We start from the raw sequence: 25,123 nt of genomic DNA on the forward strand, positions 1-25,123 counted from the left end.
TCTTGTCACTATTCTCCAGCTCTTACGCTCTTAGCTCAATCATCATTCTCTTTTCTCCTCCCAGCCCGTTCCTGCTTCATGCTGGTCTCTTGCCAATACAGAAAACCACACACTGCATAATCATCTCAATTTAAAAATCACAACTCATGTTTGCAGTTATGTGCCTTCCGTTTTTAAGATACACAGTAGAACCAGTGGATGCCCACTTCCTTAGCACCAGCTACATCCACAAATACACATTAACTGCTCTTGATTAATGTGATTCGCATGCAGTTAGTTGTACATGGATGAAAATACTGATTGGTTTTGGTGGGTAATGGCATTAATTCCTGCACACCAATACTGGAGATTAGTCTTTTCTGATAAACAATGCTTTAACTCATTGTGTTATCTCACACAATGCAGGTGTCATTATTGTTGTTCAAGTACAGTTCTCTGCACAGGCAAATTTTGCCTTCGGCAAAGCCTTGTGCAAGGGCTGGGGCGTAAGCTGCAGCATTCGCGAGGCCACAAATATATTCCTTTAGGGAATGGCATAGCAGGCTTCCTCTTGAGCCACACACTGTTTTCTGGTGTCCACCCTCAGCTGTGGCACAGGTAGCACGTCAGACACATCCAACTTTCCCCTGGCTCGCGAGATCCACAAGTCTGCACAGAGGCATAATGATGGCCATATTCATCTGAGTGACTTCAAAAGATGAGGGCACGAACGAGACATAATTAACTTCCTCTCACGTCAGGATAGATGACCTGAGTGCATGTTAATATTCTCTTTCCAATCTAGTCTAATTGGTAGCTGGATATAGCTCCTGAAAGGGAATCCATAATACTACGCATCTGCTGATGGAATGGAGTCAGGCACAGAGAAGGTCGTCTCGCTGAAACATGTGGATGCTGCAGTTAGGTTCTGAATGACAGGGAATAAGACCAATAGGACATGCTATGAAAACAAACCCACTACTTTACTGATGTAATGTGCATTTTCATTGAGGAGAACCCCAGCTACGTGACTTAAACAGTTTGAAGCAAATTTTTTATTTGGAGTTTCTTAACAGGTTGCAATTTATTGCCAGTATTCTGTTACCAAAAATTTAGATAGAAACAAGACTTGATGACAAATATGTTACATTACACCTTCTGTCCCTGCCCTGGCTCAAGGGAGGCTAAAGCAGAACACTGACCTGACAGGATCATTGATTTGTATTTTGTTTCAAAAAATGCCCAGTATTACTGTTTTGCAGAGAAAATTATTAGAATGGTTTTCTCATCTAGGAGGCTAGATTAAAAAAAGAATATTGAGAATTTCCAGGTCAATATGGAAAGATTAAGAATCAGATATTGAAATATTGTCACCCTTTCCCTTAGTGTATATTAATAAATAAATACTGTTCTGCAGTTTTAACAGAACGAAATGCTGTAGAAAGCTTGAAACTAATGAAATTCATGAATAACTGTAAGAGAGACTTGTAATATTGCTGTAGAGTGGTAATTCATGCTTTGCAAGTCAATGTTAAAATATAGCACTGCAGGCAAATTGAATATATAAATCTATATTCAGACCTTTTTGTTCTTGGGCTATGGCTTCTTCATTGTAGCTAGCCATTTCAATAAAACTTCACGAATTGCAAGACTTTTCTCAGCTTATTTGACATAATTCAAATAACTTCTAAAGTATATAAGGGTACAACTCATTTTAACATTTTTTAGTAACAGACAACTAGACATTCATGGGTGTGTGCTACATTTTCATAATTGTTATTTTTATCAGAACAGTTGTCATACAACCACAACTCCCATGGTAGCTAGTGGAAGTTGTATCTTGAATAAGTAATAAACATACACTTCTGGACTGGACTGTGAAAACTTCTGCTCTTTTACTTATTCCTAGTCGTAGTGATAATTTTCATTTGGCAGTTTATTAGTTTACAGTACTGTGGATCTTATGTAAATATTTTTGCCACAATTTGAGGTCACATATTATTTACTCATAAGCAGTACAACTGAAGTCAATAGTTTTACATAAGTGCAGAAAAAGAGAAAAAAATAGTTGTTTCCAAAATAATATTTTAAACACTACAATTGTATAGATAGAATTACACAATACAGCAGAAGATAGGTGAATACTACATGTCATTCCTTCTTTAAGCCTAATAATGGACATTCATGCTCCAAGGTAAAATACTGTTTATCTAAAAGACTTACAGTGGGAAAAAATGAAATGCATTGTAATTGCAGTAGTAAAAGCTTCAAAAGAATATACAATAAAAAAAAAAATCTATTCAATTGCTAAGACAAAAGAAAAAAGGGAGATCTTGGCTCTGGCAAATGGCCATTAGCATATGGAAACCCAGCCTATTAGAGCAACAACGATAATTGTAAATGATGTAAATGAAGTGGGAGATACTTGTTATTGCAAGAAACGGCCCAAGAAGTTGCTGCATGCTTGCAGAAATCTTCACATCCCTGTCTGAGTGAACTCACTTAAGCCTTTGCTTGATATTTCTATGCCCCTAAAGCAATGTATGTTCTCTTTATGATAAGAACTACACCTGGATTTCATGTGTAATGTTGCTTCAATGATACGTTTAACAGAGGGCTGTTTAGTCTTCCTCAGTGTTATTGGTAGGCAACCTGTGACTGTTTATTAAAATATAAATGCCAAATATTCCTTCAACATTTTTTCCCTGTTCAAGCTAGGATAAACTTAAAGATCTTCTCAACACCTCAGTGATACAGCTACTCAGAGGGTCCAGCTAGCTGATGCCTTGCTGGCAAATAGTACTGGCTGAAGCCAGAGTCAAGACAGTTTGGGATAGCAGGGCTTTTTTACTTGGTAGGGGTTTTGGGGGGATTAGTAGTAGGCAGAAGAACAGTAAACACAGTGTAATGTAGGAAGAAACTCATTTGGAGAGGAATGGGGCATCAGATACAGAGATTCATAATAAGAAAGACCAGATGGGAGAAAACAACCCACCTCAGCTCTATTTTAAACCCTGCCCTGGGTTCTCCAGGGCACTTAATTCCATTTACGGATAATTCAATTATCTGACAGTTTTAACACTTCCTGGGCTTTGATGCACTACAAATCCACAGCAATATAATGGTATTATGCTTATCCATGATCATGATCGTTAAAATACTGCTGTTTCAGACATGAAGAAAAACTCACACCTGTCCATTTCACCTATCAGTTGGTTCAATAAAACATACTACCTGTATCTACAAACCTTTCCTTGTTATATCCTTTCTGCAACCTACGCACCTACACCAGAAAATGATCCTAAATGTCACATCTTTCCCTGGTTATAAAATCAGTTGCAAAGAAGCCTGAATTTAACAGAAGCACCATATTCTCTCAGTTCAGCCATGCTCTCTACTACTTTGCCACATGCTAGAGAGCGTTCCTTGGCACCTCCTCCTTTCTTGCTTTAGCAGCTATCCAACCTGCTTAAGATTAGGCACATCTCTAGGTTCTTTAACACCCTTACACAATAGGATACTGAAAAGGTAGGACAAGGATGCTGGTTGTAAGAATTAACACTTTTTTGTTGTGCAAGATTACCAAGAATCAGAGTAGATTTTTGTGTGTTTGCTTGCTTTTTACTAAACAGGATTTATGGATTTAAAAAATAGATTTATTTAAGAACAAGAGATATGAAGTGATAGAAGTTACTAGAACAATAAACATACAAGATACATGATTGAAATTATCCTTATCATTAAAGGTTTTCCTTGGCTGTTTCAGCATGTCAGCCAACTTGTAAAATTATAGAGATTATGCTATAGAGTCATCCCCAGGAGAGTTATTAGAGAAGGATATTTCCCATTCATCCTGCTGTTAAACATCATAACATGGGGAGCAATAATAATAACAACATATAGGAGCAATTTGTTCTTGATTTTAATCTTAAAATACTATTTTTTCCTTCGTTATCTTGCTTATTGCAGCCAGCTGCCCTAGGACTGGACAGTACACAGTATGAGCTTGTAATACTTACACCTCTCCATTCCTTTGTAACCTGATTAATTTTGCTATTGTTTCTTTATCTATTGATTTTATGATATTCTCAAATTAAGGCTTTTCCGGTACCCTTCTTCCAGCATGACACTGGAGGACTACAATCATATCAATGGTACAGGGTACTTTCAAGATTCATACTGGTTAACTTTGCTCAGAATCTACAAATGTTGAGGTAGTCAGCAGCAAGAGCGTACAACTTCCACCTCAAAGATCATTAGATTTCAGGGAATCTCAGCACAGCCACTCTTATTTATTTTATGTAACTATAATTATTTGCAGCCTGGTCTTTAGAAACCTGTGTCAGTACAGTTATACACAGATGTAGCTTTTTGTAGGCTCAAAATCTTTGAAGCACAGAACATTCAACGTGTTAAATGTATATCCTGGAATACCATAATGATACCGTAAATGAATATGAAGAAAAACAAATTACAAACACAGCAAATCAGCCACTTTACAAAAGGTGAGGTCCTAAAAACCTCAGGAGAAAAATCACAAATATGTGCATACTCATATGTGCATACACACCATGATACCAGGCTACACAAATTCAAGATCCACTTGTGGGTCCTTCCTGTAGAAACCAGAAAAAGGGATTTACTTAAATTTAGAGTTTCTTTCCAATTGACATTAACCATGTACACTCCTTCTGTGGTAAACAGAGAAAATGTGGGAATAACTGTTCTTTTTGGTTAAAGTATCTAACTTACTGGGACGACTCGTCCTCTACTATGTTTGTGTTTCTTTTCTTTGACTGCAAAGACTGACATAGACTGGACTCTTCACTCCTGAAGAGGAAATCAGGATGAGATGCTATGTACCCATGCTGCTGCTGCACTGCTGTCCAAAAAGAAGACTACTGCCCAAACCGTCATGGTACAATTTAGTGTCAAATGCACAACTGGCAGCATTGAGGATTTCAAATTCATATGTCTGCGAGAACTGGCATTCATAATATATATGACAGCACTAAAACCTCACACTAATGAGTATTATTTGGGTTACAGTGTCTATCATGGAAGGGTATGGCTCATTGTTCATGTAAAATATAATTAGCATCTTTAAGAGCACACTTACTTTATAGTCCTTAACTTTGCTATTATGTACTATCTTTCTACAGTCATTCTGGAAATAGGTCACTATTCAATACTTCTTTATCCTCCTGAATAAATGTGTATTACAAACCCTTAGTAGCTAAAAACCACTTCAATTTGCTATGAACAGAAAATGAGTAAACTTTTTTCCTCAGTATTCTTACGTTTTCACAGTCAATCCAATGCTTTAACGATGATAAGAAGACTGTTTAAAACCAGAATAAGGACAAATAAGCCTCTTTGGGATGCTATTTTTGAATAGAGTCCTTTTCATCAGGCTTGTTAACCTGCTTCCAAATCCTCAACCAACCACTACTCCTGTGTGTTTTGCTTTCATTAGTATTTCCTTTTTTCTCCCTTTCCACTCATCAAATACCTGAATGGAAATCTTTGCCTACTTTAATCCAATTTAGTCACAGTATCTCACTAAAGATGATTTTATTTTTCTTCATGCTAACTTCTGCTACAAGTTTCCACCAAATTCCCCTTCCCACTGAGAGCACGCATGCCACTACATGGCAAGTCAGATCAAGGAGCTGAACAAAATGAACGCTATTGGGGAAATTGCATTAGGGAAGAGGCTACTTTCAGCTGGAACTGCCACCTGATGCAGCTCAACATAAAGCTGTGCAATTGCTAGCACAAGCGTAAAGGAGAGAACAAGAAAGCACGAGTAGGTTGGAAGAAGTAATCAGAAATAAATGGCCTGTGTGAAGGAAACAACCCTTCCAACAGCAGCCAACCCAATGCAGATCATTCCTCTGCAGCCTTTCCCTTTGCATGCACGTATGCAGACGCACTCACTCTGTGCCCATGCACAACTCATTAAATTAATTTCTTTGCTTGCCAACTCCCTTCTCCCTCAGCAATTTCTCATCTCAGTTTCCATCACTTCTCAGATGAAAATCTGTCCTTTCTAACAGGAGAGGATTTTGTCATCTGTTCTCTGCCATGATTAGCCTTTTGCCATATTTTCTCCTGTGCTTCAGCTCTACTTGGAAGTACAGTGAACTCAAGGAACAACAGAGTACACTGAGATCCCTGGAGCAACAAGAACAGTAGGCTGTTCTTCTTCATCTTGTTTGTTCTTGCTCCATCTTAGTGGATGAAGCAATCAATATCAAATAATAATCTTTGACTATTTTATTCACATGACCCTGTCTTAACTTCTAGCGCTGCTCTTTGTATCTGTTCAAGCAAGTTCTAGAAACCTGCAAAGCCTCTTCTCGGGGAATACTGCTTCCCAGATAGAAAAGCACCTAAGCAAAGCTACCCTATAGATACCCACCTGGTACCAACACACAGTGCTGACACGGCTGGAGCCTCACACAAAGGTGTTGTGTTTCCCTTCCAGGGTGACATCTCCATCTGTTCTGCTACCTGCTCTCCTTGCTACAGAGATACATTGGTCATTGATATCGCAGACTTGATTTCACCCACCCTTCAGACAGCAGTATGCACTGCTGGTTTCCCTACAGCAGACTTCTCAGCTCCGTTAGGTTAGGAGCTGTCTCTACTAATTGAGCGTGAACTGAGCCTATCTCCTTGGCCGACTCTGTGGGCTTTTCCACAGCAGTAATAAAAGCAGCCTCTGACACTGCACTGTGAAATAACATGTCCCAGCTCCAGTGTCGGAGCAGAACGGTTTCTTAGTAGAACACCTCTGAGAATCAAAATGGGCAGCAGAACACCTTTTTTTTACCTTTTTCCTTAACCTCACTATGAGAAATAGTGAATCTATTTGGGCTGAGTTCAGCCTGAGGCAGGCGCCTGGCATGGAAAAATTCTGTCCCAAAGTTCAGGCATGAAGTGAAGAGCAACCAAAAGCAAATGTTCATGACATAAAGCAATAGCTACTTTAGGGGATACTGTATTATCTTACACATGCATTTGTACACTGGGATGAATGTTGTATACTCACCACAAATATCACTCTCTAAAACTATGCAGATTATGTAAAAATGCCCAGGTATGAGTTTCTGAGAAAGCTGCCAGCGCTGCAGGCTAATCTCAACGTCCTAGCACCCTTTTGGTCTAATCCTGAAAAGAAGTGAGCAATTTTGCCAAACCGAGTTATTTTTATGATATATGGACAAACATTCACTAAAGGATAGGCTGAAAATACTAATTAATTTTCATTCCTGACCTCAGCAAGATTTCCAGCTTTTAAATGTGACAGCCTACTGTAATAGCCTTCAGTGCCACCTGGCATCTAGAGCTATTTTTACTTCATAAACCTCATTTCCATCAGAATAGAGTTCAATATGACCTTTATATAATGTTCTGATTTAGCTTATATTTTGCTTGGAATGTATGGAAAAGTAATTAACAAGTTAGCTTGAGGCACTGAAAAATAAAATATGCACTTCAAGAAGAAAAAGAAAAGGAATTGTTACAAACGTAAACCAAGTTAAGCAAGAGAGTAAATCGCTGTTACAGACCCTGGGGGAACCACAAATCCTTTCCCTTAGAATAATACAGAAAGATGCTTTTCCTTTTCAAAAAGAGTAAGACAGAATAGCTTCGCAAACCGCAGCAAAATTATTGTACCCCAACAGACAGCCTGAGAGCATGCTGTCACAAAACGGCACCACTTCAGACGCTACTGTTCAGCAGGCAGTAAATTGGAAGTCCTTGAGACTAGACTAGGTGCATCTTTGAGGTCTTGAGGGTGAGAGAATAAGCAGATTTAATATCTAATGAACTTTTTGGAAAGTTTCATTGCAACGAGCTAGGCACGTCTGTTTATTTTGTTTTTTTCTTTTCTGGTAATCATCAAAGGACTTGAAATTTCAACTTCTTGCAATCAATAGAAGGCTATTAGGGCATTATTTCTAGGAAGAAGAGATACCCTTTGTGAAATCCAATTTCATACCCACAATCAGTTAAGTATTTTTAAGGCAAATATATAGTATGGTTAGCATATAAGGATATAAGGACAATTCCTATGTAAATATTAATCTCAGTAAGATCTCAAATGTTTTTCATTTGAACTCATAATATAGTTCTTTGAGAATCATTGACATGTTGCCAGCACTTTAACCAGCTGGATCTCTTCTATTTTTTGATGAACAATGCAGTACCAAATGGTGAAAACATTTCCTGACATGAAGAAAGACAATGAAAAATTGATTACAATATTCCTTTGTCCAAACAAAAGACCTATCTAATATTTGAATCATAGAATCACAGAATGGTTTGGGTTGGAAGGAACCTCAAAGCCCATCTAGTTCCAACCCCCTGCCATGGGCAGGGACACCCTCCACTAGCCCAGGTTGCTCAAAGCCCCATCCAACCTGGCCTTGAACACTGCCAGGGAGCCAGGGGCAGCCACAACTTCTCTCGGCAACCTGTGCCAGGGCCTCACCATCCTCATCGTAAAAAAGTTCTTCCTCATTTCCAGTCTAAATCTACCTGCTTTCTAACTATCTAATATCAAACTATTCTAAATTATCAACTATAATGCTATCTAAGATGGTGCTGGGTAGAACCTTCCTACCTTCCACCATAAATAGTTATGAAAAATCAAAATCTTAGAAATTTGATATTATGAGTTCACCTCAAAATAAATCAGGACAAAGCAAAATCTGGGATTTTAATAATTTTATATATAATGTTTAAAATCTATGAAAAATGATAATTCTCAAAGTTTTAAATGCAAGAAAATTTAGAACAAGAAAAAGCACTTATTTTTTGCCAAAAGTGTGTCTCACATTTTTACAATACAAATTCCATTCTATTTTTTTTGAAACTCACCATGTCCCATGAACAATTTTATTTGTGAGGAATCAAGAATTCCACCAGAAATTTGATCAAAAAAATCTCCTTATACAAGGCTGCATACTGGTTTTAAATCTACACATCAGTGATGTTTAGCACTTATGCTTGGCAAATGCACTTTAAATACATTGCTTTATTGTCTCTATCCTGTCAATTTCCACAGGTCCATAAGGGGAAACCCAACCCAAGTGTGGTGGGTTGACCCTGGCCGGGGGCCAGGTGCCCACCAGAGCCGCTCTCTCACTGCCCTCGTTCACTAGACAGGGGAGAAAAGGCATAACGAAATGCTTGTGGGTCGAGATAAGGGCAGGGAGAGATCACTCACTAATTATCGTCACGAGCAAACCAGACTGAACTGAGAGAGGGAATTCATCTAATTTATTACTAAGCAAAACAGAGTAGAGGAATGAGAAATAAAATCAAATCTTAAAACCCCGTCCCCCCACCCCTCCCATCTTCCCGGGCTCAACTTCACTCCTGGCTTCAACCTCCTCCCCCGCAGCGGCACAGGGGGACGGGGAATGGGGGTTGGGGTCAGTTCCTCACACGCTGTCTCTGCCGCTCCTTCCTCCTCAGGGGGAGGACTCCTCACACTCAGACCCTGCTCCAGCCTGGGGGCCCTCCCACGGGAGACAGTCCTCCACCACCTTCTCCAGCGGGAGTCCTTCCCACGGGCTGCAGTTCTTCACCAACTGCTCCAGCGTGGGTCCCTCCCACGGGGTGCAGTCCTTCAGGAACAGACTGCTCCAGCGTGGGTCCCCCATGGGGTCACAAGTCCTGCCAGCAAACCTGCTCTGCTGTGGGCTCCTCTCTCCATGGGGCCACAGGGCCTGCCAGGAGCCTGCTCCAGCGTGGGCTTCCCACGGGGTCACAGCCTCCTTCAGGTGTCTCCACCTGCTCCGGCCTGGGGTCCTCCACGGGCTGCAGGTGGAATCTCTACACCCCCTCATCCTTCCTCCATGGGCTGCAGGGGGACAGCCTGCCTCACCATGGTCTTCTCCAGGGGCTGCAGGGGAATCTCTGCTCCGGTGCCTGGAGCACCTCCTCCCCTCCTTCTGCACTGACCTTGGTGTCTGCAGAGTTTCTTACATCTTCTCACTCCTCTCTCCGGCTGCAAAAGCTCTCCCTTAATTGCTTTTTTCCCATCTTAAATATGTTATCACAGAGGCGCTGATTGGCTTGGCCTTGGCCAGTGGTGGGTCCATCTTGGAGCCGGCTGGTATTGGCTCTGTCGGACACAGGGGAAGCTTCTAGCAGCTTCTCACAGAAGCCACCCCTGTAGCCCCCCACCACTACCAAAACCTTGCCACGCAAACCCAGCACACCAAGACAGGCATCTTTTTTATGGGAGTGAGTACATAATTTCCATTCTATGATACATGTTGAGTGAGAAAGCAGGTGTGGGCTTTGCTTTGCCATTTCAGCATGCTACTCACAAGAACAGAGTCAGCGTGTGAGCACTGGGACGCTACGTGAAGGACTTGTGGGTCCAAAACCACCCTGAGAAACTGCCCCTTTCACAGTAATGCTCTCACTGAGTACAGGGACAGTCCCTGGGAGGTAGTGGGGCTCAGGGAAGCAACATAATTTCTTCCTAATATGCTAGCTGCCTAAATCAAATTTACCTAAATGTTAAAGTGAATAAAGGAGAGAAATCTAAAAAACAAAGCGGAACAGAAAACAGAACTCTGTTATTACTACAGAAATCTAGAGGATGTCTAATAGGAAAACTAATAGGGTTTCTCTTAAGAAGTATATAGGCCACATCCAGTAAGTCAGGTTTGAAATATTTATTGGTTAAAATAGTTTATAACTACTTTTAATTGTTTATCTTTTTCAATTTTTTTTTTTTTTACCCCAAACATAATGACTGATTCATAGTTTCTTATTCTGCAAATAGGTTCCAAGGCAAAAACTAAGGCAATATACTGTTGTGCCCTGCTTTAGAAGGCTTCCTAAACACAGGAAATCCAGGGGAGAAACAAAGCACTATTTTTAATAGCCAGAGAAACCTGGGGTTTTCCTAACAACAGAAACAAAACAAAACACACAACTTGGAAGCAATTTAGATTTCAGTTATTACTTAACACCATGCTCATAGAGTAAGGTTAATGGGTAAATCTTAAGATTTTTCAGATGTCTTTTTCTTATGACTTTTTGATAACTCTTCAGTGCTATCTCTAGTACAACTTTCTTCCTGGAGCTTCTGCTACTGTTCTTTCCCATTCTAATTCTTCCAATTATTTTTTCTGAATTAAGCTTCATTGTAGACACTTTCCAATAGAAGTGTCCTCTTCTCCACTTTATATGGCATTTTCAACTTCTGTTGTTTCTCAAAAGTTATTTTTTCCCTTGTTTTTCACTTCTTCAGGAAAAAATGCTAAAATAATTTTTATAGAGGTTGAAATTCTATATAAGGAAGGGAACAGATTAAAAATCACACAGAATTGTAGAAGAGTAATATTATTTTCCATGGCAAAAAACCAGACTGCTTGTGGTAGTTGAACACAGATATACAATGCAGCTATCCATACAAGTACATACTGTGCCACAAGGTTGTTGTAGAGATTACTTTTTACTAATGTCTTTGAAGAAGAAATTTTTGTCATATATTGAGTCTATTATCTCTTCAACACCTAGATTTCATTAAAATAATGTAATAATCAAACTGTAAAAGAGCTTTTACTATCATGAAATTCTAAATACATTTGCATATTTTATAGAGATGGCAGACACAAATGCCACTTACCTAAAACACTAAGCTTTAAAAAAATCAGCAACAAAAGCAAGGAATGGCTTCAGTTAAGTGATGATCTCAAAAGGCATGTATTTATTATTTCAGTCAAAGTCACAGTGTAAAGGCAAGTGAACAAAGTGCTGCATGTTATGCTGTACTCTGTCTCATCGTCTCTTGGAAGAATTACTCTTTGATACCTTTAGAAATGATTCCAGATTCCTTGAGGAGATGGGGGGTGGAGGTGGGTGGGAATACATAAAACCATGGGGAAACATTTTTGAGATGCAAAGCTTCAAACAGCAGGACATCCAACAGAGTTGATACTTTAGGCTTAAAACCAATTTTCAACAAAGCAACCTCCTCCTAGTTCAATAAATAGCTTTAAAAGACTTGTGTCACATTTGTAGTTGGGAAAGAAATGTGGAAACAAATCTCCAAGAGAATGGTCCTGAAATTTTCCTAGCTTGCTTTCACAGGATGCATGAGCTTCTGGTAAAACTACTTCATTTATCTGAAACTCAAAAGGAATGAACAGATATGCATAAGTGGCACAAAAGAGTGTTTAGGTGTCTACAACAACATAAAATCATAGGTATTAAACTGGAACAGAAAAAGAGATCTAGATCAAAGCTTATCCACAAGTAGGGCTAATGAAATCCTTTTTGAAACAGTTGGCATTATTTAAAAAAGTTGGTTTAGCTTTGGTTAAAAAGCATGCAAAAAATAAGTATGCTTTGTCTTAGATGAAATACATTTAATGAGTTATAATGACAGTTCACAAGGCTGAAGCATTCTGAAACTGAAGTAACTCCTGTGAAATACTATTTCAATAGAGAGATACTCACAGGACATTTATTATTTCAGAATTATTAATCTTTAACCTAGAGGTTACAACTATCAGAGTCAAATTTCAGTAACTTCACTTCTATGAGATTACTCACGGACAGTGTTGTCAGAGAAGCTAGACTCTGTCCCAAAGACCAGAGTATGGAAATAGTGTTGGTTTATCCCTTTGATTGAATAGAAAAAAGAAAATCTAGTTTTGATCCTGATCACAGGTCAATTAAAAGTTTATAATCTTCATAAAATGTTCAAATAATGTTTATAATCTTCATAAGATTAATCTACTAGCTACAATTTATCCTACCTCATATTCTTTAATAAGTAAAGGTATCGCTTCAAAAAAGACTACATTGCCCTCCAATTAATCTTCTCATCTTTCCTCTTCTGCAACTGTTACACTAAATGCAGCCTCTTACCTCAGAGTGGTTAGAAGACAATCATAAGGGACTTCTAATGATTTTGAATGGTAGGTGATAACTTCTGGGCCTTGCAGCTGGAAGTGTGTGCACACCTCCTCCCCAACACTACCAGATTAGCACTAGAATCAGGACATTAATTACAGTCCACTAAGATAAATGTCACAAAATGGAGGAAGCTTGCTGCTTTTTTTAGAAAAGAGCAAAATCTGTTTGCTGATAGAACTTACTTTCGGCCTAGACAAGGCAGATCCCACTGAAATTACTGTGAAAGGCTCTAGGTGACTGCATGAGTCTTTGGATACAGTTTCTATTTATTTTTCATCCTCATCTTTCAAACTGCATGGCTGCCTTCCTACTTTGAGGAAGAGGTATCTGCTTTAAGGAGAACACACAGCTTTGTAAATGTCAATACAATCTGAGAAATAAATTGTATTAAAACAATCCCATAAGAATGCGTTAATCTGTTACTTTTCAAACAACTACATCTGGCCATATATTAAAGCAAAATCAATAGAAGCTATAAATAATAAAGCATCTGAAGAGTTAGTATTGCTTATGAAATTTTAAGATATAAATTAATGTTAGGTAAAGAACAATTGCACTTTATTCATAGATTTTCCTCTGAAAAAGGTAGAATAAGTAATGTCCAATGAAGGTTTAAAAATAACTTCGTTTTCATATGTATGCCCTTCATCGCTAAATTTAAAACTTTTCCCCTGCTCTTAATGCAATAGTCTGGTCTTGATTTTGACTCCCCCAGGAGCAAGATAGTACACTTTATTGTTAAAATTTTTATTGCACTTCTAGGTTGCACTTTCACTGCACCTGATTTAAGCTCCAATCTAGCAATCATGCTTAAACACATGCTCACAAAGAAAAAAGGTCTACTATGCATTAACTGTTCAAATACTAACTATGTACTTCACTACTCTGCTGAGTGAGATCCAAAACAAGCTATGTACACCTGCACAGAAAATTATTTTTTCATCTTATGGAATTTCTAAAAAATAATATCTATACTTAAATATAGCTTATTTTGATCATAGTCACATTTCGTGCAAATGTAGAGTTGGGTAACACTCTATTAATATCTGGCAGAAGAGTTTAAGATCCAAAGTTTGCTATTCAAGGCAGAGACTGGAATTGTTTTCCCAAAGGCAGAAATTTTCATTTGAATAGGAAAAAAAAAAAAACCATTCTGTGCCTGGAGAAGGTTAGTGAAATTAATTCCTGCAAAAAGCTTCAGATTAATCAAAATTTTTCTCAAGAAAATAATTGTTTCGAAAATAATTGTTTCAAAAATAATTCCCAAAGAATCTAATCATGTGAAGTATCAATGTTCTAGAATCAGATTAAATAACAGAAAGTGTTAGTGTTATATTAATTCACTTACTTTTTCAGGTATTTAGTCATGTTCCCTTGTAACATAATTTCTGAGCACTTGAGATTTGCACAAATGTTTACAAATATGTTTTGTCTCATATTGTAAATCTACCATCTACCATTTATGCCAGAGGCATTTCTTCATCTGTCCAAATCAAAAAACAAAAACATTGTGGTGCTGTATGTTTGTGTACTTCTAGTTGTTGATTTGTCTGTGTGGGAATATCTATCTACATTGCTCTATCAGTGCAACTCCCGCATGTATACTCATACTGCAAACAGCATCCTCTTATGGAATAACTAACATGAAAAGGTCACTCTTTCCATTAAAAGTTTTCATACAGAAAGTTACACTGGTGTAGCTATTTCCCATAAATAATTGTGGCACATTTTTAGATGCCAACAAACCCTGAAACACTAAGAACTATAACAATAAAAGTAATGGCTAAAAATTAGGTGCAGCTCATTCAACCAACCACAAGTAAATTATTTGAGTTTAAAATATATATGATCAAGTCTTGGGGAAAAAGATTTGAAAAAAAATTGGTGTAAAATATGTTATTGATAATCGGTGAATTAAAGAAGATTATGAACATTTAGGAATATTCTATGATGGAGCAATGCTCAAAAGACAATCATTGTAAATTACTGGCTGAGCTTTGCTGAACACAAGAATTATGTGGAGAAATAAACAAAGCAGTGATGCTAGGTCAGAGTAAAACGAAGCAGTGAGAACTGATTAAAAACAATCCATTTAAATGAATACAAAAGCAAACAAACCATGTCATCTGGCACTGCAAAAAGCAAGGGCTCCTGAGGAACTGAATATAGAATCTGCAGGCTTTTGTGAAACTATTGAAACCATCTGTAGTGGAGCCCACATGGCTGTCTTATAAAGTCCACTTCCCTCCTTTGCCTACTCTCAGCTGATGTATCTGGTTAGCTTGGCCAGTTTACAAGCAGTGATGATCAACATGCAAAGAGGGAGGCCATGTCTTACAGAGTCATAGAATCATAGAATGATTTGGGTTGGAAGGGACCTCAAAGCCCACCTAGTTCCAACCCCCCTGCTGCCATGGGCAGGGACACCCTCCACTAGACCACGTTGCCCAAAGCCCCATCCAACCTGGCCTTAAACACTTCCAGGGATGGGGCATCCACAACCTGTCTGGGCAACCTGTGCCAGGGCCTCACCACCCTCACAGGGAAGAATTTCTTTCTAACATCTCATCTAAATCTCCCCTCCTTCAGCTTAAACCCACTCCCCCTTGTCCTGTCACTACACTCCCTGATAAACAGTCCCTCACCAGCTTTCCTGTAGGACCCCTTCAGGTACTGGTAAGCCACAATTAGATCTCCCCGGAGCCTTCTCTTCTCCAGGCTGAACAACCCCAACTCTCTCAGCCTGTCCTCATAGGAGAGGTGCTCCAGCCCTCTGATCAGCTTCGTGGCCTCCTCTGGACTCTCTCCAACAGCTCCATGTCTCTCCTGTCCTGTGGCCCCCAGAGCTGGATGCAGCACTGCAGGTGGGGTCTCACAAGAGCGGAGTAGAGGGGCAGGATCACCTCCCTCGACCTGCTGGTCACGCTGCTTTTGATGCAGCCCAGGACACGGTTGGCTTTCTGGGCTGCAAGCGCACACTGCCGGCTCATGTTGAGCTTCTCATCAATCAGTACCCCCAAGTCCTTCTCCACAGGGCTGCTCTCAATCCATTCTCTGCCCAGCCTGTAGTCGTGCTTGGGATTGCGCCAACCCACGTGCAGGACCTTGCACTTGGCCTTGTTGAACTTCATGCAGTTTGCACAGGCCCACCTCTCCAGCCTGTCAAGGTCCCTCTGGATGGCATCCCTTCCCTCCAGCGTGTCGACCACACCACACAGCTTGGTGTTGTTGGCAAACTTGCTGAGGGTGCACTCGATCCCACTGCCCATGTCGCTGACAAAGATGTTGAACAGTGCCGGTCCCAGTACCGACCCCTGAGGAACGCCACTCGTCACCGTTCTCCACTTGGACATTGAGCTGTTGACCACAACTCTTTGAGTGCGACCATCCAGCCAATTCCTTATCCATCAAGTGGTCCATCCATCGAATCCATGTCTCTCCAATTTAGAGACAAGGATGTCGTGCGGGACAGTGTCAAATGCCTTGCACAAGTCCAGGTAGATGACGTCAGCTGCCCTTCCTTTATCCACGGACGCTGTAACCCCATCATAGAAGGCCACCAAATTTGTCAGGCACGATTTGCCCTTAGTGAAGCCGTGTTGGCTGTCACCAGTCACCTCCTTATTTTCCATGTGCCTGAGCATAGTCTCCAGGAGGATCTGCTCCATGATCTTGCCAGGCACAGAAGTGAGACTGACCGGCGTGTAGTTCCCTGGGTCTTCCTTTCTACCCTTCTTAAAAATGGGGGTTATGTTCCCCCTCTTCCAGAGACTTCATCAGCCGCTCCACTGGTCACAACAGGAATGATGGTTTTACAATGCACCACCATAGCAAGATTGTCTTGAACATTACTGCGGCATATTCATATATGCCTCTAAACTCTATCTTTACAAAATGTGCGTACTTAAACCAATTCCATTTCTCTGTAAAGAAATCTCCTTTTGTAACTGACGCTTCTATTGAATAGCTGCAATAGGTTTCTATTAAGATATTTTCCATTAGAATTTCAAGATTGATAGATCTCTTAAGAAATGGATAGTTGAAAGCTGATGCTTAATAATTATAATATATACTCCTCAGGAGTGTGTTAGTACTCTACAGTTCTTTCCCAAACTCTTCCTTTCTCTGTTTCGCAGTGTTTTTTCTCATCTCAGTCATGCTTGCTTTCCACTCCACTATTATCTTCATGTTAAAAGCTCCCTTTTGCTTTTCTCTCTATTCAGTGCTAGTCTTAACCATTCTGCCTCTCTCACATTCTACTCTTGGATTTGTTCTCCGTCCTTTCATTTATTATTCTCCACCGTACCCTAATTACTTATATTGCTCCCAAGTTGTAGGTTAGTGTTGTAAACAGTGTTCAATCCTTCCTTGCTATGTTCCTTTCTTCATTCACTTTCCTTACCTTTTCTCCTTTGGTCCTCTGGAGACCTTTACTTCTTTTAACAAGCCACTATAAAGTGACTCCGTATTCATTTGATGTTTTAGCTCACTGAGTTTATACAACTCAATGCCACTTCAAACATGTTAAGCTGTTTAGTGGTATTCTTCTTTGGTACATTGTCTTCTTTTTCTTTAAATACTCCCAAGCTAACGGATTGCCAATTAATTAGAAATAGTTAATCTTTGCAATAGAATAAACACTACAGTTTGTGTCTCTTGAGGAGCCCCTAAACTAGTTTTTATGACTGTGTTGCTAATCGTTCTCACCACTTGGCAGCCTGTCGATGGAAATAAAAGTTTGCTGAGCAGATACACAGGCCATAGTTTGCAGAATGTTTTCTTTGAGCACAACGCTTCTCCACTTGCTGTCCTTCCCTTCCTTCACTGCTGTTCCCAGGCTGCACTGTATTTAAGGATGCCAGTGTTGGGGGTCATGCAGATGATTAAACTTCAACAGCATAAAGGCAGATAAAAAACTGTCACAAACACTGATTTTTTTGAACTGATTGCTTTTGACCTGGTTTATTGTGTGAAGCTTGATGTGCCAGCTTAACCAAGAAAGAAGCAAAAAGGAAAGAACATGTGGCAGAGACAATTTTGAACTACTATTGGAGGAGTGTATCTCCTACTGACTCCAAATTGAGGGAAAAAAAGACAAAAGGAAGGAGAGCAGACAGCGTAGAGGAGAAATCAACACTGATATGGCTATTTAGCGTGTGTTATTCACAAAATAAACCTGGTGAAAATGATTTTTTAAAAAAGGTAGCTCTCAAAGTATGGTTACCATGATGTAGATGTAATCATAAATTGTTCCTACCTGCTGAAGTTGGTTCCTCTTCAATGGAGGCTGTGCATAAAGGCAGAGGGGGTGGGGAAGGAAGTGGGAACATGGAAGGGGAGGGGGAAAGCGAAAGAAAAATACGGATGAAGAAATTCAAATACGTATAGTCTTAACTGTTATATCATCTACATTTTCTTAATACATGAACAATAAGACATCATGAAAAACTTTATTCTAAATCGCTTGATCAACTTGGGTAAGTTGAAGAAAGATGTTTCGTCTTAGTGGAGAACTAAGCTAAAATGAGTTAAGATCTTAGCTTACACTTATAACATCGCACTCTTAACTTCTCCTTCTAATTTAGCTAGAGGGATAGGCCAAAATACTGCAATAGCAATACTCAACACCGTAATGAATTAACGATCCTGAAATTAATTAGGGAGCAAAATGGCAGTTTTAATGGCAGTTTTAGGGTTTGTTTGTTTTTCCAGTGGTGGCGGGGGGCAGTTGCCTGTTGGACTGTCCATTCCAGATGTTTATTGTCTAAGGAAAGCAATAAAATTCCGTATCTTCATACTAGAACCTTTCCCTTTGGTGATAGATAACCATTAAATCGTCTTAAGTTACCATCAGAAAGCACCTTTGACTGTAGACTATCTATTACCCGTACATTCAAAAGAAAGAAACATGTATTCACAGCAAAACTGTATTTTAAAAGTACATCAGTGACCTAGTTCTTTCTCTCCTTGCAGTCAATATATTTTATATCTACATGCATCATAAAAATGGTCTTCTCCCAGTCTGGCAAAGTTTTCAATGACAGTAAAAGCAGCAATCAAGCGTTTCTCACTTGGATACTCTAAAAGCACCTAGAAGTCTGAGATATAATAAACGTGATATAGAGACCCTCCTAAGATACTAAACACAGGTATCCATACTTTTATTTTTTCTCTTTTAAGTCTCTCCTATCAGTGGAAATGGAAGATCATTCTGTTAGATTTCTTGCAGAATCAGTTCCATACAACCAACACTCTTACAGCCACAGCAAACATTGATCCACCCTGATGGCTTCAGAGCTTGTGCTTGGTATGGATAAGGATTGCAAACATTTTCTCAAAGATCAGTGCCATGCTTGGTAAATTGACTTCTCTGCCTTCAGTATCACTCCAGGTGGTACGCTGGGAGAAATTAGTAAAGGAGCAGGAAGATCCTCCTCTTTTTAGTGCAACTTCATCAGACATAGCACTAACAGCTGTGTCAACACACGTCAACAGACACCAACTGCATTTGAGGCTAGCTATAAACCTTGGTTAATTCAGTACAATATTCTATATGCAACTGTATTTGGCAATTAATGTGTACACATCAGTTATTGCTAATTGTAGAGTAGCACGGTGTCCTTTTGGGGGCTGTCAAATCCAATCCATAGAAAATAATGAATTATTATGTGAAGCACCAGCCAACCGTCTTGTCTCTAGCTAAAGTTTCCTCAGGTAAATAGGTGATTTTTATTTATATAACTTGGTGTTTAGATAAACACTTAAGAAGGCTACAGTACAAGAACAGTACATTATGAAATGCATAATCTAAAATGGCCTAAACAGGGTACTTAACAGGCTAACTCTTCCATTTGAAACTCCTCATTTTGTGTCTAGATGTGCAATTTGAAACTAGATTAATCCATTTTGAGGTGTATATATGTAAAGATCACATCAAGCTTTTAAATTTTACAATAACATGTTCTTTGACTGTATAATTACTGAATTTAAGTAGAATGTGTTTGTAACAGTAGAGGATTTCCAAACAATTAAAGAAGAGAAAATACCACCCTATTGTTTTTAAATTGAACTAATCAGATATATTATTAGTTCACCAACAAGATGACAGCTGATTCCACAAAAAAAGAAACTGAGTATTTAAATCCTAAGAAGAATAGAACCAGAAGTAAATAAACAAACTGCAAACTAAGTCAATCAAGCATGTTGTAATTTCTCAAGGTACCAGTGGCAGAGAGGACCACACAAACAGAAGAGAACATGAAAGGTAGTTAGAAGTTCTGTTATTAAATTTTACAGATGCCCAAAATCTGTATTAGCTGCAAACTCAACTGATGCTTGAGCAATAATTAATTAAAAATACTAGTGACTGTGCATTAAAACTGGTTAAACAAAATTGTCCAATTATACTGGGATATTCATTCCAGTAACAATTTTTTGTCAGACTGCTATTCGAATAATATTCTTAGACTTAATTATCGGGATAAATACCCAAACTGGATTCTCTTATTACTCTGATAGTTGTTTCAGTGGGACCACTCCGCACTTAGGTACACATCTAAATAAAATAGGACAGCTGAATCTCAGCTGAAATAAATCATTCAGATGCCAAGACAGCTATGCCAATAACATTAGTTTTCTGTTTATTTAATTAATTTTGGTTATTTGATTGCTGGTTTAAGCTCTTTCAGGAATAGACTATGTTCATTTCTTGTCAGATTTAGACTAGAGGTGGTGAGAACTGCTTTTGTGAAAGGTAAAAGACATAGTTCTACTTGTCAGTATTATATTTCTTAACCCCAGACAGAAATTAAAGATGCATATTAAAAATAGATATGAACATGCAGTTATGAACTTGTTTGTACTTCATGCACACTTTTTAAAAAAATCAAATTAACTTAGGACCTTGCTATATGTGCCAGGACTTCTTTCACCCCCCATAACTTGATAAACCATATTTAAAAAAAAACAGCCTTCAGTAAGCTATTGAATATTCAAAGAATACACTATTTTTGCTTTATCATCCTGGCTCAAATGCAATGTCAGCACTCTGCTTTCCACTCTTTAAGTAAATGCACTAAATTACCATGCCAAAAATTTCCTACACAACACCACTTTTTTTTCCATCAGCAGTGATTTAAAACTTGAAGTTATTTTAAAAAGCTATTTATACAATGATTCATTTCCATAGTAATTATCTGCAATTTACTTTCTTTACTTATTTCAGAGGGGTGGAGAGGGAGTCAGTTGGAATTGCCATGCTCAACTGAGCTGGCATAAGCTGGTGACTCAGTACGCGGGGAGGTAGATCACTATCAGCCTGGCTTTCTCCTTCTGAATCCAGAGCAGTAAGACTCGCACGGAGGAGCCAGGTATTTGACAAAAAAGCCCCCAAAACAGTCACAGGCATCTCCAAGTCATGTCCTGCGAATAGCATCACATGACCTTAAACTGTAAACTACTCTGCAGCTTTAAAGCATTTTCGAGAATATTTTTCTTCCCCTTTTAATGCATCATTGACAAAATATAATAAGACATATGGCAGCATAAACATTGTTTTTAATCTTCTTAGAGAAAATCTGATGTTCACTTGGGAAAACTTCATCATGTTTTCCTTAGAGTTGAATAATACTGCATCACATTAGTGGGCAGAAAAAACCAAGAAAACGGGCAGATTTGGAAAGCATATACCAGGCTACATATTGTCCAACATATATTAGCTTAAGAGAGATAATGTAATAAGGCAATGCTTGGATAGTATCTGAATACCTACGCCAGACCTCTGATTATTTCTGTTACAATGGTAGAAGACTTGACAGGTCTGGGAAAAATCTTAACTCTGCAGCATGGGTAACTTGAGGGAGGCAGATTCAGTGTAACAGTGTGCTATACTACATTATGTATTATAGTGTCACAGAATCATAGAATGGTTTGGGTTGGAAGGGACCTCAAAGATCATCTAGTTCCAACCCCCTGCCATGGGCAGGGACACTCTCCACTAGACCAGGTTGCTCAAAGCCCCATCCAACCTGGCCTTGACACATTATTGTTATATTATGACACATTACGTTAGTTTTGTGTTTATATTAAGGCTTGTGTTAATTTATATTAATGTGAAATATGTTTGCCTTTAACAATCAAATAAAATGTAAGACATATATTAAAGAATAAACTTAGATATATGACATTATCTCTATGGAAAAGGCTATCTAACAGCTCTACAAAATTATCTAAATGAACCAACTGTGAACAGTATGATCCAAGAGCAAATAACATTTTTCTGAACGCAATGTCAAAAATAAATGATATTCTGCTCAGCATCAAATCTCAGATCTCAGAGGACCTGCATGCTATGAAGACTGACTAACACTGACTTCCCAAAAGCTCAGCATCAGTCATTAAGAATGTGATTTTAATGCTACAGATGTTTCATTGAAAATATACGCTTAAGAAGTCTGTCTCTTCACCTGCTCCCATTTGACAGACTTCAGTTCATTTTTCCATAAACTGGCTCAATCTTCTTTGGTTCTCAACATGGCCCTGTGGGCACTATTGGCATGACTGATGAGGCAGCCCATCATCACACAGAGAGCAGAAACAAGCCACTCCCCTTGCACCCAACCTCGCTCTGTCCCATGCTGTCAGGTTAAATGTGCTAAAGACACCTCCAAGCCACAACTCAGATGATTAACGCTATCTCAATTAAAGATATAACAACCAACTCAACTGGCTGCCACTGCAACAACTGATATAAATAATTATGACCCTTAGTTATAGAGGAGGAGCTAGCCCTACAGAGACCCGACTGTTTTCAAGATGTCTGAATCTGATCAATCTAGAAAAATGTACCATGAATCTGGAAAATGCACCATTTATGCCAGTTGGTCAAAGATAAATGTGTTAATGTGAGTAAGAGGTTTTTATCTTGCAGTTTTACAGTGAGGTTGGGTTTGTTCTGTTACTATGTGTTAATTGTAATTGTAGTACTGGGACACCAGCACATCCTTCACCATTCACAGGCCCTTGGGAACAGCAGTGCCTCCTTCTAGCTTCAACTGACCAAACTGTGTTTGCAGCTATTGTTTAAAAAAAACAACAAACCAAAACAAAACAAGAAGGAAGACACCAGGCAACTCACCAGTGCATGTCGGAGATAACTCACTATGAACTGATAAAACTCTCCTTGGATGACAGACGTTAAATGGAAAATAAAGTCATTAATTAAGAAACCCTAGAAATGCCTGTGGCACTTAATAGAGAAAAGCTATCACTCCTCACAGGTTTACGTCTACTTAAGCACTTAAAGCCTATGAAAAAATTACTCTTTCTTCTCTTCATTATTTTATTTCAAGAAATAAATTTCTAACAAAAACTGGGTATCTGAGCAAAATTTCAGGTATTATTAAAATCTAGAATACTAATGTCTTAAAATGACAGTGTTAGAAAAGCCAATAAAGGTGGCAAATTTATTCTCACTAGTCTTCCTTTTTTCTAAGCATCAGGACCTGGTGCTGAATGACACCATGTTTAAATATGAAATAAAAGACTTATTTAGGTTCAAGTCTATATTTTGCAGAAGACAAGATTAGACAATGATTTTTGTGGTTAATGTCTTCGCAAAGAACAAGGCAGTCAATGGAGTGCCCACTGAGCCTAGTATTTGGCAGGATGTTCTTAAGGAAAACAGCATAAAAAGATTTAGTTTTAAAACAACTATTCAGTTGTTAGCTGCAGTTCTTGCCAAGGTTTCAAGTGCTGCCAAAGGCACAACAGTACTTAAAGCCATAATTCTGAAACCAGGAGTAGTCTGTCATGACTTGAAATATCACACAATTTTACATATGCACACACACACACATGCTGCCATATGCAGTTTTGAGAAGATGTGCATATTCCAAAAGAGCAAAGAATGTAATCAGGAAACACCATAGCACTTTTATGTACAAAACCAAATGTACTCAAATAGCTAAGTGACTAACACCGTAAATCAGTGTACAGTAGTCCTTGCCTCTTTAAATTTCAAAGAGCATTCTCCAACATCCAAATGCATAATCTTAAATACTAAAAAAGGCTGTAAAATATAGTTATGGTTAAGTAAGTACCTGGTAGTGTCTGTTACATTTATGGATGCAAAAACCTATCCAGGATATCCCCATCATTACATACAGAAACCTTCACCTTCTGAGCCAAACATTTTCATTTTTTCATATTTTAGTCACTTGCCTGAAGCTTTTTCACTTGGTTGTTTTGTGTCTTTTAAGGGAAATTTGACCAGCTATTCTTATGTGAGTGAAGAATTTTAAAATAGCATCATATATCACACTGCAAAGTAATAATGCTGATAATTTTTATTTTATGGATATTCTCCCTCTCAGGAAAAAAACCTGACAATGCACAACGAAAGCCCACTCAGATGCTCCCACTGTGCTCGACTCTGGTTTTGGACTTGTACAGGAGGCTGGATTAACTCTTTCACTCCAGATGAATACCCAAGTACTGGATCCAGGCCAAGTCAAAGGTACCTGGGTGCCATGTCAGATATACCATTCCTTTGTACCATGGGCTGAAAATGTGCTGCATCTCAATCTGCAGATGACAGAGGCTGACTGAGAGGGCAGTTTGATCTGCTTTTGAGAACAGTTTTCAAAGATGTGAAACTACTGTCACTTGCTCTTTGTGCAAGGGAGAAGAGCATGGCTTTCTCAAAGGTACAAAATTTCAGGCTGAAACAAAGTGGGACTGAGATAAGTAAAGGCTGAACAGGGTCTGAGCATCACCAAATCTTCCACCAGAAATAAGAAGGTGGAGTTACTACGGCACTGCTTCAAAATATCCAATATCCAACATCCAATAGGATGAGGAAAGTCAAAAGACAACAACCAATGCTCAAAACAAAGCAGAAAATCACAGTTAAGGCAAATAACCCCCAACTCTACATGGTCCTGTAACACCAGATACCAACTTTAATGCATGAACTTTCTGTGACACTATTGAGCCATTTCTTACCCCAAACTAATCTCAACCAGCCAGTCTGCTGCCAGCAAATTATGCCCAGGTTGACCAGCTTGCCTCACTGAAATACATACTAGGAAGTTCAATTAACACACAGGAAAATGCAACAACTTTAAAACCCTAAAATTTCAGGACAAATATGTATCCTACAATTTTTAGTGCTTTCCCAAATACT

The 25,123-nt window shown here is 38.8% G+C and overlaps 1 protein-coding gene across 3 annotated transcripts in view; it reads right to left on the reverse strand.

Moving 5' to 3' along the window:
* Positions 1-25,123, reverse strand: part of EDIL3 (EGF like repeats and discoidin domains 3) — a 274,546-nt gene that overhangs the window by 148,444 nt on the left and 100,979 nt on the right. For 2 of the 3 annotated variants that reach the window (XM_054810467.1, XM_054810466.1), the window contains exon 3: positions 18,197-18,226. The exons of the other annotated variant lie outside the window; for it this stretch is intronic. In XM_054810467.1, the coding sequence (XP_054666442.1) occupies positions 18,197-18,226 (30 nt within the window). The remainder of the gene's footprint in view (positions 1-18,196; positions 18,227-25,123) is intronic. 3 annotated transcript variants of the gene reach the window in all.

Source organism: Grus americana, chromosome Z (genome assembly GCF_028858705.1).
Source record: "Grus americana isolate bGruAme1 chromosome Z, bGruAme1.mat, whole genome shotgun sequence".
NCBI lineage: Eukaryota > Metazoa > Chordata > Aves > Gruiformes > Gruidae > Grus > Grus americana.